Raw genomic sequence first — 15,707 nt, forward strand, 5'->3', positions numbered from 1 at the left:
TAGAAAACCAAAGACCTTAGAAGAGTTTGTCTAAATATAATAAACACTTTTAGAACTCAATGGAACTTAAAAAGTATGTCTGTAAAGGTTCACATTGTTCAAAAGTAAACTTAAACCATTTTTATTATGGCTATAAAATGTTGTCCTTAAATTGGATATTATTATATTCACTTTTTAAGTCTGTTCTAAATTTTTTAAATTTCTCATAACTAAATTAATACATTTTTATTTATGACCCAAAAATGTTTTCAAGTTCTAAATCCTAGATTTTCTTTTTTGTGCAGCCCTGAAAGAAAAGATATAGCTTCAGTCTGCTTTTTCATCATCGGCGACACTCGTTTGCCCACCACATAATTCTCCCACTGCCGGCTGAGTAATGAAAGTTGCTTTTACCCAGGCCAACACAAATGCATTGCAAAGTTCTAATTTGGCCAGGAAAAGAGAGGGAAACCGCTGCCGAATGCAGCAACAAAAACAAAACTGTACCAAATAAAAGAGAAAAAAACAAAAAACCGACAAAAAACAAAATACAAGAAAAAAAGAAGTCAAAAGCGCACACGGACGGTCAACGAATTTGGGTTCGGCTTTGGTGGTTCTTTTTCAGTTAACACGAAACGTTGTGAAAGAGCCCGGCTCAAACAACAACAAGAAACAGGTAGTAAAAATCGACAACAGACCGGGTTTACACTTATATATGTGTTGGAAGGAAGAGTGAGGAGTGAGGGACAACGCTTAGAAATTAAAGAAAAACACAGGCTGAGGCCGAACTGCGGCCGAAAACCCTGGTCCGTGGCTCAAAACCGAGCCCCTGTTGACTATCATAATAATAAAATTCGAACCGAACACCGACGAATGCATGGCCACACCGCATATACTATACAGTATGTATATACGTGTGTTCCTCAAATTGGGGTTACTGACCCAAAACTGTGTTTTGATAGTGAAAAAGTGTTGAGCTTGGCTAAAACGATCCGAAACCGATATGAAAATGTACACAAGCGAGCGAAGCGGCTAGCTGGGAAAATGAACTTTGCATAGTTCCAAAAATCTAAAAAAAGAGAATTAATAATACTCGAGTCTCTGATGAGTCGGCGAAAATGATGGGGAAAAGGGGTACTACGAAAATGGAGCGAATTGCCTAAAACATAATTGGGGCTAAGCAACAACTATAGCAAACAGTATGATTAATGTTTATATTTGCACTTTTTTTTATTTACAGAAACCAACACAAAACCAGCCACAAAAAATATTGGGAAATGCATTCATAAATGAGTCGAGATAAATTAAATCCAAATGAAAGTGCTGAAATTAAATAAATTTTAAGTAAATAAGAAACCGAAAATACCACAATTTAATAACGAGCGTGTGCAAAAAGTGTAGATTAATTAGCTCTATAAATATATATATTAACCGTATATAGGTCGGAAAATCCCAGCGCGAGTGCTAAAATGCTGTCCGTCACAGCATCGGTCATCGTCGGGATGCCTAAATCTCTCTGAAATCAAAATTAAACCAATCAAAATATATATCTATCTGTCTGTCTAACTAACCAGCCAGCATAGTAATTCAAATCAAATCAAAATTGCATCAAAACCAATCTCAAATTGTTGTCCGATCAACAGTTTGAGCAAATATCTTCTTCGACCCCATCAAACATTAAGAAACGGCCTCAAAACGGAGTCCCTAGAGTTTTTGCGCTGCGAGGAAGAGGATTTCGAGATGGATATCCTACCGAGTGGCAATATCTTCAATGAGCTGGAGCGGATCTGCACCACCGGCTACTTCTCATCACAGCCGTCGATCGAGGATCAATGGCAACAGGTTAGTACTAAAGAAATGTATAAGATTGGTCACCAAATTAAATTCTAATGTTTAAGATAGGAATTTATTATTTATTCATACATTAATATCCACTAAAACTTTTTGGAGACTTTTCTAAAAATAAATAGTGGCCCCTATTTGATTTCAACATTTCTTTTTTTCCATTCCTATTGTGTTTTTGTGGCTTTTAAACCTATAAACATAAATCAAATTTCTTCCCTCTCCACTTTCCTCTATAAGTTTTCCTCCAGTTGACGTCACCCCCTTAGTTTGGTTCGTTATTTATTTAGCATTTAGGCATTTATCATAGACTCAACTACTTAGGCGAGTCAGCGGTATTTTATCGAAGCATTAACCGACTTTATGCGGACTTCCTTCGGAGGCATTGCGCAATATTCGAATTCGATCGGGAATGTTATGAATTTCCCCCTTCATGGCATGAGAATTTCTTTCTGGTGCCTGATCTTTTGTTTGTTTCTCAGCTCTCCGGTCAATAAAAAGTGAATGAAAAGAAACCGTTTCAAGGTCCCACACTCTCGAGTTTACCTGAACGAGCGTGAGCTAAAATTAAATTGCTAAAAATTATAAACTCTTGATAAGCGAAACTGTGTGCGCATGCTAAAATATAGTATAATATAGCTGATATATATAGTATATGGTGTATGTGTGCAAAAAGCGAGCAAGAGGAAGAGCCGAATAAATAGATGCCGGCCCATAAATAAGTAAAATTCGCCAGCAGTCAGCGACCAGCGTCGGTTATCATCTGAGGGCATGCATAATATATATACTAAATACATAGCATGTATACTTATATATTTTTTGCGAACTTTTTTTCGCACACTTAATATGCATATGTGTATGTATTTCGCCGTTTCTGTTTGTTTGTTTGCTTTTTCTTTTGCCGTTTCTGTTTGGTCTTTATTTTATTTATTATTTTCTTTTCGCTTTTTTGGCCGCTCTGATAAAACGAATCGAAGCCGCCGCCAGCTGATTGCAGACAGCTTTGTTGGCTGTTGTTTTGCTGCTCGTTGTATTATTGTTAAGAAATGCCATGGGCATATTCTGGCTGGTCGGTGGTGTTATCAAAAACCTGACGCATAAGAAGATTGTGTTTCGGTTTCGGCTTCGGTGTCGCTTTCAGTTTCTCTGTGCTTTTTTTACATTTTGTTTGCCCATCAAACGCAAAGTCGTAATTCACTCGGCGAGGGAAATCTGCGATAAGGCGGAGGGTTCTTCGCCCAGAGGCTGCTGCTCCTTGAACCTCCCACCTTGTATTCTATACTTTGTATCTTGTATCTCATGGCAATCCATCCCAAGCAACCGGCTACCGTCTTGGGCTTCGCACCAATTTAAAGATACTTTTCACACCTCCAGTTTATTTGCTTAGCATATACAAAACACAACACTCGGCCGTTGTGTGTTTGATTTATTTTATTCATTTGCTGCATGCCTCAATTGAAACCGCCAGTAGTGGCAGCCGAAATTCAAGGAATGTGCCAAAAAATAGATTTGCCAAATCAAAATATTCAAATGTATTCCCCAGCAAACCAGCAAATGTTAAACTAAAATTAGCAATTCGCCTCGATTTTCGGCTGGCCTTCAACTTTAACTGCTTGCTCGGTGAAAATATCTTAAGTCAAATTTGGTTTAAGTATTATTACCGGCATAGAGCCAAAAAAAATAAACTAATCTTATCGTCTGCTAAATTTGGAGCTTGTTGTACACGCATTTCACCGAATTTAAATTCCTTTTGGCCAGGAAAAGTGGCGCTGTGTTCGCAGCACACGGCAATTAAGTTCGACTTCGCCTCTCAGTCTGAGTTCCGAATTCTGCGTCTGAATTGAAAGTCGAGTCGCAGTTGAAGACGCAATGCACTCGTTTCATTTGCACAACTTAAAAACTTTTAATTGAACTCGAGTACACATTTTTGCATAACTTTTCGTATTTTGTACTGCCGACATCGTTGCGGGGTTGACGTTTTTTGGCTTTTGCTCTGCTCTGTTGAATTTAAGTGCTTTTGGGATACCCTGAAAAAGAAATGGAATCATATTGCTAACAAAAACAGTGTAATTTTTTATGATCAAGCAATATTGAATTTAGTGTTTCTTGATAGGTCGTTAATATCGTATTTCACAGAAATAGCTAACATTTATTATTTTCAAGCTTTGAATTGTGGGATAAGAATAAAAAATTTTTACAGCTTGCATTTTTTGTTAGTGTAATATTAAACTATTTTATTATTAAATTATTTATTTTATTTCTTAGTATGTTGATTAAAGTATATGATTCTTTATTTTATAAGTAAGAGCATTTCGTAATTTGTTTCCCGAAGACTTAAACCATTTAAGCGTTTTATTTCTTCGCTTAAATTTGATTCGGGGTTAAAAACTTTAAATTGCGGCATTTAATAAAAGTTTCGTCGGGACAAGGCAGGTGGTTGGGGGAGGGGTCGGTTCAGAAAGGAGCTGGAATTCGAATTGGAACTTTCTCCGAACCGACCTTTCACCCAGCCGCACCACCATTCCACCTCCCCCTCATTGTATCTGTATCTGTGCAACTGTGTATCTGTTTTGGTGCCTTTTGTAATTAGAACTTGCGGATGTTTTGTTTATTTCCGTTGACTTCCGCCAGCTTCCGATGCGGCGGCTGCGTTTTGCTGTTGCTTATTGTTTTATTGTAATTGTTATGTTATGGTTATGATGCGTAATTCGGTTCGCCAGTGAAACAGTCATTCAGTCAGTCAGTCGGTCGTCGAACACTTGAGCCTTCTCATTTGAACAGCTGCTGGATCACAATTGCTCCGCTGATGGCAGTGGCAAAAGCAAACAACATCATGCCGCATCTGCATACGAATTATTTATGAATTTACATACTGAGAGATACGAATGTATCTGTATCTATTTCTTGAGCTCCCTGGGCATGTTTATCTAAGCTGTGAAATTATGCTGCACACTCAAAACAATTTGAAAGCGCAGAGAAAGCAGAAATATGCTAACAAAAATAAATACAAAATACGAAGGGTTTGGTTTTGGTTTGGTATTTGGTTTTTACTCTTAATTTATTTCACAGGCTGCAGATTGATTTCGATTCGCTCGGAATGTTATTCTTTCATTTCTGTATAAACACCAGAAGAAAAACTGTAAAATGGATGGATTTTCCTTTTGTTTCCATGCGTGTGAAAATGGGAAATCGGGTGAAAAGTGGGAGGGTGCTCTATTTCGATGGCCATTCAACTCTGCCACTCTATTTGTGATTAATTTCATTTATAGAATTTGGCGATTTGCATGTTGTTATAGAATATTGGTTTTAATTCAAGCGTCTAAGCGGATTCGATTGGATTTTCGCTCAGTTATCAGTGTCCATTGATGTGGCTTTATCGCAACGCCACATTTGCCACATTTTGAAGCGATTACCCGACTGCGGTTGCCATTTAATGTATTTAAATTATTTCAAATTAAGCCGCTTTGTGTGGGTGAAATGTAAAAATGAATTTATGTATTACATTATTTCATTTCCATTCGATTTTTTTGTTTTGCACGGGGGCAGAAGTGCCGCACAAACACACACAAGTGCCGAAATCAGCGACGACAACCTCTTGCCACCCCGCAGACAATATGCAATCAGCAGTTAACATTTAGCACACGCAAAAACGTAACAAACAAAACCCAAAATGGCACGTACACACACATACGCACACGCAAAATAAAAAGAGTGGCAAAAAATGAGGGAATAGCAAAAAAGTAAAAAGAAATGCCCCCGAAAACGATGCTGCCATTGGGAAATTCATGAAGACAGATGCACAAACACACATAGACTTACACCTAATAAGCCAAAAGCAGAGCGACACACTCACACACACACACTTCATTGATTGCACTGAGGGAAATAGAAGAAGGATTCAATATAAATGATCATTTGTCATTATAAAGATTTAAATTATAAAGCAGAAAAGAAAAAGTTCTGTTATTAGTTACTTTCCCATTCTTATTTAAAAATTATTAGCTAGAACTTGGAACTAAGTATCCTTAAGATATATTTTAATCTGTTTCTAAGATTTTCTCACCTTATAAATATATTCTTAAGGTATTTTTCCATTAAATTGTCATACAAATAGAGATTTTCGAACTTTTAATTTTTTTTGAAACCATAATATATTTAAAGACTTCTTTTAGTGTATTGGCCAAATCTTAGTCTTGGCGGGAAGAGAAGAACAGTTATTTTAGCAGAGCCAGCAAAAAGAGCCAAAAGAAGCGAGAGAAGGAAGTGGGAGGGAGATTTGGGCTATGGTATATGGGGGGATGGTGGATGGGGAAATCCGAAATACGTGCAATTGCTGAAAATATGCTCGACGTGAGGGGCAAGGCAAACGTGCGGGCCAAGCGTCCGTGGGCCTTAAATACTTGCCACCATGCGGCACTCCCCCTTAGATCCCCTCCTCCCGCCCCTTCCCTCCCCTATCCACATCTCGAAAATCCAGCTAAGCAGCAGCTACCACGTTTGCTACTCCTATTACCCTCAATCATTTATCATCTGGGCTGCAATTAATCATCAAATGCGCGCTCTCGCACTCGCACCCACCCCGAAAAGAGTCCTTTTATAGTTTTTGTGGGTTGCCCTCTGGATTTATGCTTATAATGTGGAATGTGGAATGGCAGTGTATGTTTATCTGCAGACCGGGAGTGTGGGAAGTGTATGCGCCGGCTACAATAGATGCTCGCATTCGTATGTGCCGCACATAGCTCACAGCTCACATTTAACTATGCGACAGCAGTGGCAGCATCACAAGCACCCAGAGGCACTGAGAGAAAATACATGCTGGAATCAAGTGTTACTTCTGGTAATACAGGAGCACAACTCATGTGACTACTCATAAGCATTCTTAAAACTAACAATTCATCAGTGATGAATCATCACTTAAAAATTCAAAACAAACTATTTAGAATGACTAATACTTGGCTTTTACTTAGTTTTTTGTTGTGCTTTAAAGTTATGTAGAATAATCTCATTTCCGTTTAATTTTCTGTTTAGTACTTCCAAATTTTTTTTTATAAATTTTGTTTATTTTTGCAATGTTTATCTAAACTGGATCAATCATACCTAATCTTAAAAAATTATGAATAAAGAAAACACTCAAACATAAACCCTAAATTAATAAATGTTATAATTTCTAATGTTAAACATTGTTTTGAAAAATTCTAACTTTAATAACAAAAAAAATGTATTACAACTTCGGTTTAAGAGTTCATTATAATCGCTTATTTATCTCGAATTTAGATCTTTTTTCTCTTAGTGCACCTGAGCATTACGGTTCGCTGCTCGATCTGGCCAACACTGCGCTCGGTTCTTTCCCAATGGTTACGTGCAAGTTTATGATATGGCTCGTACCGTCTCGACTCGTTTCTCGGCTGCCTTGCGGTCGCCCTGCCACATTGGCTTACTGCCATCCTGTGCAGTTGTGCCACACGCAGAGTTAACCAGAAAAGTTGCTGCAACTTGCGGCCGGCAAACCAGACTCACACTGAAAACTCGAAACCCCAGAAACGCAGAGACTCAGACTCCGAACTCCGTACTCGGGATTTTCTTGCATAACTGCGATTAGTCTTTGGGTCGGTGAAAAAATAGAAAGGAGAACATGGAGCGTAGAAAATCATTTAAAAATGGTCAGGCATGTAATGGTTCCCGGGGGATTACCTTTCTACATTTCGCCCCATCTTATTTCTAAGCTGATTAGGTCGGCCCAACCTTAGGCATCCATTTGCCCGACCAAAGCAAACCCTTTCTGATTCCGTAATTATTATAATAATCGTTGAGAGCATGTGAGCTCCACTGGCCCACAATTAGACGTTATGTGACACCCATCCTTATTTCGTTTTTTTCTTTAATTTTTTTAAAGGCAAACCACCCGCCTGCGTTTAAAATTCTGCACAGCTGTTGGGGCGTTTTATAATTCGCAGGAAAGCGGAAATGCGGGGGAGAGTTCACCTGAGAGCCACCCCCATGAAAAGTAAACTTTGCGTGTGTTTGGTTTGGCTTGCTTTTTTTGCAATGCAATGCCTACAATTAGATTGGCAAGGACTCGTCTAAATTGTGCATAATTGAGTTGCCGGTTGTCGGTTGTTTGCTCGGTTTCCTCGCCGTTATCCTACCCTCTTTGGTCTGTTAGAACTGTGAGTCAGACTATATAAATCATGATTAGGTCTGCACTTTGTATTTTGATCAGAACCACTAACAGATACAAATACCCCATGATGATTCGGACTTCGGCCAGAGCCCGTTCGATGGCATTTGAGCTTTAAGTTTGAATTATATCCATTCCTAATTGGCTGTACAATTATGTATGCTTCGGCTGCTGCCTGATAAATTTGTATTTATTAGACTCATACATCAAGTTGGCATCTTTGTGGGTCTCTCGGTCTTCCCAGCTCCCCAGCAGAACTCTTATCCTGGCATCCCCATCATTATGTCGGAATATATATACACTAGATGAGTAGATGGGTGTGTGTAAGGATGGAGGATGCTGCAGTGTACATATACATATATTGCTCCTAAACCCATCTCTTTTGGCATTCGAGGATGACGTTGTCGTTGGTTCTTTTTGCTCTTTTGCTCCTCGGGTCGGAAGATGTGCGCCGTTGATAAAGTCTCTTGGTAATGAGTGGATATGTTTCGTATTAATTACAGTTGTGTTTTCCCTTCCCCTGCCCCTTCCCCTGAAAACCCCATCCTTTCCGTATTTCCTGCCTTGTTAGCGAGAGAGGAGTTCACTGATTGTGAGTCGCTTGCTAATCTGACGACGTGGGTTGAGTTGCCCACTCCCACTTTCCCGTTCTCCTTTTGGAAAAATCCTCCTGTGTGGGTTGACTCTTAATTTCCCTCCACACACACACAGCCTTTCGGATTTAAGCAACTTCTAGCCATTAAAGAGTCGAGAGTAGATGCCTAGAGTTGGCCCATAAAAACGGGCCTAAGCAATTGATTGATTTTGCCAGCGAGAAAGGCCACTCTCATTTTTTTCGGCTGCCATTTTATGTCCCAAATTAATCTTTATTGGCAAAAAGTGCGATTTTTGGCCGTAAAAAAGACCAAGCACGGTCCTGACAAATTTTACGAGCGGCACAACTAATCCTTTTTTAATAATGTGAATGGCCGAGGGCCACTCGAGAGCCACGTGCCTCAGTCCTTCGATCCCCTTCCACGTTGTCGTCATCTTTCATTGCCAGCTCATTTGAGCGGCAGATACACAATTTCATTATGCCACAGCCAATTGCACACTCATTGTTTTATTTCTTATGTAAATTTCGAATAAATACAAATACGAGAATGCGAATGCGAATACGAATCCAAATACAAATTGTTTTCCATTTCTTCGGGTAAACAAGCAGAACGAGCCAAGCCGCCATCGTCAACGTCTTGGGCAAATGTTTGAGCCAAAAAAAAGCGAAGAAAAGCATAACCAAAAACGAGCTGAATATTATGTAGAAAAACTGGAAATAAAAGGCCAGCAGACCAGAACCAACCACCAACAGCCACCCCAAAAACTGGAGGGTAGAAACAGAACCGAAAATTGCACGAACATTTTTATTTTGAAAATTGTGTATTTTAAATTTTTTGCACACTTGCTGTTTTGTTTAATTTTGCACACGTCGAGACGAGTGGGTGAGGTTTTTTTTCCTCTTTCCTTATTTTTCGAGGGTGCCAGCGGTGCGTGTGCGCTTGTGTGAGTCGTACATAATTTATGGCACGCAAGAAGAGGAAACCAGAAATTAGGGGAAATATAGCCGAGGGATTTCTACCCTTACGAGTGGGAAAATGTTTTACATAAGATATTTATATTTTTAAACTTTTTGTTACTATGTTGTGGCATGCAAGAAGGGGAGTTCCAAAATGGGGGAAGTATAAAAATGAACTATTTATAAAATGTTTTATAGGATTTCATATTTTACTAAATGTAAATTATTATTTTTCATACAAGTTTTCTGGGGAATTTTAAACATGGGGAAGTACTTTAAAAATTATTTAATATTTTCTTGTTACTTATTATAATTTATTTGTTTAACTAATCGAAATAATACCACTAAGTAAGTAAGTAATACCATGTAAGTTTTATACAAATAAGAAATTAAATATTTTCTATTGGGTACTTACATGGATCTCCAGAGAATTAAGGAACATCCCTGCTTATCATACACGAATCCTTCCATTGAAAAGACTAACCAAACAGTTGATCCAATTTGAGTTGTAAGGGTTATTGATATGTCAACTGGCTGACAGGGACTACCCTTCGAAAGGGCATCAATATGATTGCCTTGTACTTGGGTTTGTAAAGCGGTGGAATGGGTTTTATTTTGTTTTTTTTTTTGAAGAGTGCGGGGGTTGTTAGACGCTAGACGACCGCCATTGTTGCCGGCTGGCAGTCTGGCCTAGTCCTGGATGAATTTTCCTCGCTTTAGATGGTGAAAAATTCGGGGCGAAAAATGTATGTCAAATTTCGCTGGGGAGAAATGGCAAAAGAGTGGGCGGGTGATTTGTGCGATGAGGTTAGCTGTCGCGCTCAATACAAAAGCAGTTGACAGTTGTACCTAAAAGTTGTCAGCTGCCCCGAAACGGGCTAATTAAAGGTCCGTATCATAAATTATGTTCTCTAAGCCTGGGCTCGAACTGAACTGCGACCTTGGAGAGGCCCACAGGCGGCTGTCGTCTGCCCGTTTGTCTGATAAGTGATAAGACCAACTGGCGCCCAACGTCTTCCGTTCGCCCGCCGAACACTTCCTAATTCCCGGCCATAGGCGACAATGATAAGTGAAATTTGTGTGTGTGTTGTTTTGTGCTATGTGTGCCATGTTTGGGTATACAAAAGCAATTTTCGGTGGCTGACACATTGACCATAAAAGGGATCAGGACGACCCGCCTGCTCGCATATGGCGGTAAATTGTTTTCCCTTATTTCTCAATATTTTCCAAGAGTTTTCCTTTATGTTATGTTTTCTCTGCAATTGCAGAGGGCCAAACGCCTTTTGTTATAGTTTAAGCATGGTGTCGATGTTTGCACAATGATAGGGGCGTGTCGAAGCATTGGCATTGGGTGCTAAAATGTCGATGCTGGCCGCCGGAGGCGACCGTGGGTTAAGGGTTTGGAGTTGGGGTTAGAGGACTGTTGACTGGCAGCGCTTCCTGCGGGGCTGATAAGGCGTGAATCAGAGGGGCTTGTTGAATCAGGCGAACCCTTTGTGCTGCTCATATGCTCCATATCAACTCGAAGGCCTTTTTGCGCCAGCGAGGAAACAAACAAGCAACAATAACAACGAATTTGTTTTGTTTCGCTCCGTTTCGTTTCGTTTCGCCTTCCAAAATACCCAAGCCCATCCATATATGTTAATCATCCATTCAAACAGTTTTCAGCTCATATAACATCACGAAAGAATGCGTTCTCAGGGAGTGGGTTATATGTATGTTTCGTGGGCCTGGGAATCGAATGCACTTTGAAGACCCATTCGAAACAGTGGCACCCCTTGATCCAAAACGTCTGGGGTATCCCATCCCCCCATTTCCGAGTTATATACATATTTCACACTGTCTGTGCGAGGGCAAGCCCAAAAACGAAATCAATTTACACACCCCAACTGTGTCCGCCTTTTGTGTAAAGAGATCTTAGCGCCTAAGTGCATCAATTGACGCGCTTTTCAGATGGAAAGTTCCCCCAATTGCATTAAACAAATTGAAAATGCTGCGAGAGCAAGAGAGATGGAGGAAGAGAAAGCATTTCCCATTTAAAGTTAAATTCTATTAAAACTCATCTTTCGCCCTTGTTGCCCGTGACACTTTGTAATTGAAATCTGCGGTCACCAGACTCGAATATATATATAGAAAAATTAATAAGCCAAATAAAATATCGCCTATTCGATGGATTGATCCCAGCGAAAGCAATTTATCAAGTGGCGGCGATTGGGGAAGAGGAAGAGCTGAATTGAAAAGAAATTAAATATATGTAAGTATATACAAATAATGGGAGGTCTCTCTGACTCAGAACAAGATAGAGCCCAAACAGGATGGAACTCGGAAGTATATGTATAGGCCTCGAATGATAATGATTGATGGCTCTGCAGGCGAAAGGAATTTTGTTGTTGCTCCGCTGGCTGATAAAAAAGGAAATACTTGACTTTTTATATTTATACACATTTCAAAGGAGATGAAAGCAGAAAATGGGAATTTTTTTCAAGCCCAGATAAGTTTATTTCTCGGCAGTCTTTATCGAGTTGTGAATAAGAAGAAAAACAGCAGCTTGAAATAAATATGAAATATTAATGAGTATGAAGATCTCGCATGTGGCAGATGATAAATGTGCTCTTTAAGATTTGCGCCTCATTTGAGGGGGTTTCGATTTCGTTTTTGGTCTCAAAAGGTTCAAGGTTAACTGTCACTAAATGACTCGGCAAAAGACACATCCTTAGATATAGAAATACCCCCGATGGTTGTTATGACAAATTGATTACATGTAATTCTGTGTCTCTCGCTGTCGGCTCCTTTGATTAGGTGCCAGCTGAAGAGACTCCGCAACTTGCTTCCGAAAATTTGTCTTATTTCGGTTGATTTATATCTTGGCCAGCATAGTTTGTCCCCCATTCCTATTCCTCATCTTTTTTTGTGTGTGTCTGTCGCTTTTATTTGATTTCGGCTAAGATGATTTCGCCTTAATGCATTGAATCGGACCAAACAGGAAACCTTTGAAGCAGCTTCCCTGCTGCCCAAACATTTTTTCTTCGTATTTTCGCTTTATTTGGGGCCAATCGAGGGAAGTGGAAGTTGCTGCGGAAGAAACGGCCAATATATATACAGTTATAAATTAAATTTTTCATTCTACTTACATTCAACTCCCTCCATTCTGGTATGTTTTTATTTACGGTAAATTTCATTTCGATTTCTTACGTTCTTCTCTTCCCTTCTTCATTTTTTTTTTGGCTGTCTGCACTCCTTGAGAGGGCCAACGACTTCGATACCAACTGAATGGCCAATCAATAACATTGGGCAAGACATGCAGCCCCAAAAAAGAGGAGGAGAAACCCCTCCACTCCTCGGAACTCTCCTGCTTACCCCCGACTATCGAACACTCTAAACACCAATTGATGTTTATATGATAATGATTAATGACTACGTTACTTTTACACAGATTGCTTTCCGAATGGCTTCGGTACAAGTGCGAGTGTGTGTGTATTGGAAAGCCTATTTATTTATAGGCCCAATACAAAAGGCCATTTTCCTTCGCCTGGCGCCTAGATCTCCCCCATTTCTCTGCCCCTTTTTCCCAACTTTTGACAGAGTTTTAGTTGCGTTTAGCTTAAGATTTTTCTTCGCATTTTATTTCGGCCCGTGTTGAGAAGCGCGTCTCATTACCAGACATTCATCAATTGTTGGCAATTTGTTTGCCAGTAACCGAGGCTCCTTGTCTTTGTCAGTTTCCCGTAATTCATCTCGGTTATCCTTGGGTATTTATCGCAAAAGGATGTGAAGGGTTTTGGGTTGGTGGGTAAATAAACAGTATATTAAAATGTTTTTTTTTAAATAAAGGAACTTTTTATAGCCTTTAACTATTTGGTTCTCAATTAAAAATATATTTGTATTAATTTATATTTCATCTTTTGGTATTGGCTTTGAAAAGTTCTTAAGGATTTAAGTCCTGAAAAATTGGTTTGATAATTTTGTGTTATTATATTTTATCCTAAATATTTATGGTTTTTATTTCCTTTAAGAGCATTCCCTTAGTCAAATTCTTCAAGTGTAGCAATTCTTCCCTTGCCTTTTTTATATTCCTGGCTGTTTGTCTGGCCAACTTGTAACTGTTACTAATGATGACAACTTATTTTGGCCTAAATGCTCGGCCAACACTTTTATTGGTTTTTGTAATTAATGATGCTGGCCGAAAAGTGCGGAAATGACTTTGTGGTTTGTTCCGAGGTGTTTTGAACACACCTTCCACCCATAGAAAAAAAAGGTAGTGGAGTAAAGTTTCCATTAATCAAATGCACTGATTAGAGAGCTGCAGTCCGGCGAATGGAATAAGTATATGACCAAAGGGCAAAAGTCGGATCGAAAAGTCCTGGGTTCGACTTTCATGGGGCTGTCGTCGGTCGTCTGTCGATTGTCACAGTTGTCAGTTGGCCGGCACAAATTACACTCGTGGCAATTAAATTAGGCAAGCAATTAGGCCAGCGGCGAATGTTCGGTTCGGCAAAAAGGGTTGCACATCGGGAATATCGATGAGCTCAAATTAATCAAAGGCGAAAGTAATCATTGAGTCGACATGGCCATGGAGGCCGCCCCCCCAGAAAGGAGGCGTGGCACCTTTCTGTCGGCGTTAATTGCTCGGCGTGTTCTTCGTCCTCCGCTTTCTTTGTTCTTAATTTCCTTTGGCTGTTGCGCCTTTTTACAATTTCATTTGTAATTTATCATTGTTTGCCCTCGCTTTGGGTTCCTTTTTCACTTTACTTGGAGGACGAGAACGGCTGGAAAAAAAGGGTTCACCTCGTCAGATTCACTTTACTTTACTTTAGCATTTAAATATTTTATTGAGTGCCTCAGATTGTTAATTGTTTTTTGATGGGCCAAGGGAAGGGTAAAAGGGTCGCTCTCCCTCGAGCCAAATCGATTCTAATTAGGGATTGTGTGTGGCAATATCCATATCAGGCTTCCATTTTTCCTCCAAGGACGAGTAACTGAGTTAGCTGAACCCTTTTGCGAGTTGTCAGCCAAGTTTGTCAATTGAGTTAATTTGGGCCTTCGCTTTATGCATGCCTGATGCGCTCTTTCGTGGCTTATCCTTAGCACCCACTTTTCGTCCTTTTTCGTCCTGGCTGGGAGGACATCAAAGAGCAGCTGCTGGCCGCCAGACAGGTGAAAACGGGAATGTGTGGCGGCGACTCCTCGCATGGAACTTGATCAAAGGACACGCGGCAACAAACTTTTTGGCCCTACTGTAGAAAAAACAAGCAGCCCAAAAGGTGAGAAGCATTCGAAGAATTCGTAATGAAGCCACGATGACGTTTCAACTTTTGGGGCTGGCTGAGGAAAAATGAAACCCTACCGGGGCAATATGTTTGGGGTTTTGCCGCGCTGACAGCTTTTAATAAAAGTTGCTCCCTTTTTGGATTTTCATTTTGATTTTCCAGACAAGCGACGCTACTTGAGGCTACTTTTTTTTGGGGGGGACTGCGGGGCAACCCTTTTTTTACGGCTGCCTGACCAAGTTTTGACCTTCTTCATGTGACATATTTTTAAGTAAGTTGTCAAATTATTTTCACTGTTCCGCACAGCAGGCCAAATGAAATTATGTTTTTACCCTTGCGGTTTTTTTCCAACAGACTCCTACGTTTTGTTTGAGCGGGAAATGGGAAAAGTCAAATGCTAATAATGAGAACCTTTTTGTAATCGAATACCAACAAAGAAGCGGCAAAGCGAAACAGAAAGGCAACTCACCCTCGGTGAAATGCGACTCCTGTGAAAGGAGAGATCAAACTAAAACTCCAGTGACTCCACCATTTGATCCCAATCAATCGCTTCTTTTCAGCTCTTTGTTTACACTTATCTTTATATAGAAGGAAAATGTAAGGAGAACAGCAACTAATTACGACCTTTTCCCTTGTCTCCTTGCAGGTAATGCCCTCACACCATAATTTCCACCAGAATGATGCACAACTTCAGGAAAACGGCGAGGGTGAAGATTATCAAAACCAGGGTCCTGCTGGGCCGCTCAAATTCATCATCGCACTCTCTATTTTCCGTCGACATTTTCACAGATTTTCCAATGATTTCGGTTTTCGGTTACAGTTGCCCAGTTTTTTTGAGTTGTGCGTCAGAGAGATTTTCACCACTCAAAGTGTGAAATGCGTTGCCAAA

At 39.9% G+C, this 15,707-nt stretch overlaps 2 protein-coding genes across 2 annotated transcripts in view; one reads left to right on the plus strand and one right to left on the minus strand.

The window, feature by feature from the left end:
* The window catches only part of luna, a 115,231-nt gene that overhangs the window by 5,244 nt on the left and 94,280 nt on the right, over positions 1-15,707 (plus strand). The window contains exon 2 of the mRNA XM_017143716.3: positions 1,220-1,821. Within this exon, the coding sequence (XP_016999205.2) occupies positions 1,720-1,821 (102 nt within the window). The 5' untranslated portion in view covers positions 1,220-1,719. The remainder of the gene's footprint in view (positions 1-1,219; positions 1,822-15,707) is intronic.
* Positions 15,369-15,689, minus strand: LOC108058782 (uncharacterized). Its single transcript, XM_017143717.3, has one exon. The coding sequence runs from the start codon at positions 15,597-15,599 to the stop codon at positions 15,474-15,476; it is 126 nt and encodes a 41-aa protein (XP_016999206.2). The 5' UTR covers positions 15,600-15,689; the 3' UTR covers positions 15,369-15,473.

The sequence above is a fragment of the Drosophila takahashii genome, chromosome 2R (assembly GCF_030179915.1).
Source record: "Drosophila takahashii strain IR98-3 E-12201 chromosome 2R, DtakHiC1v2, whole genome shotgun sequence".
Classification (NCBI taxonomy): Eukaryota; Metazoa; Arthropoda; class Insecta; order Diptera; family Drosophilidae; genus Drosophila; species Drosophila takahashii.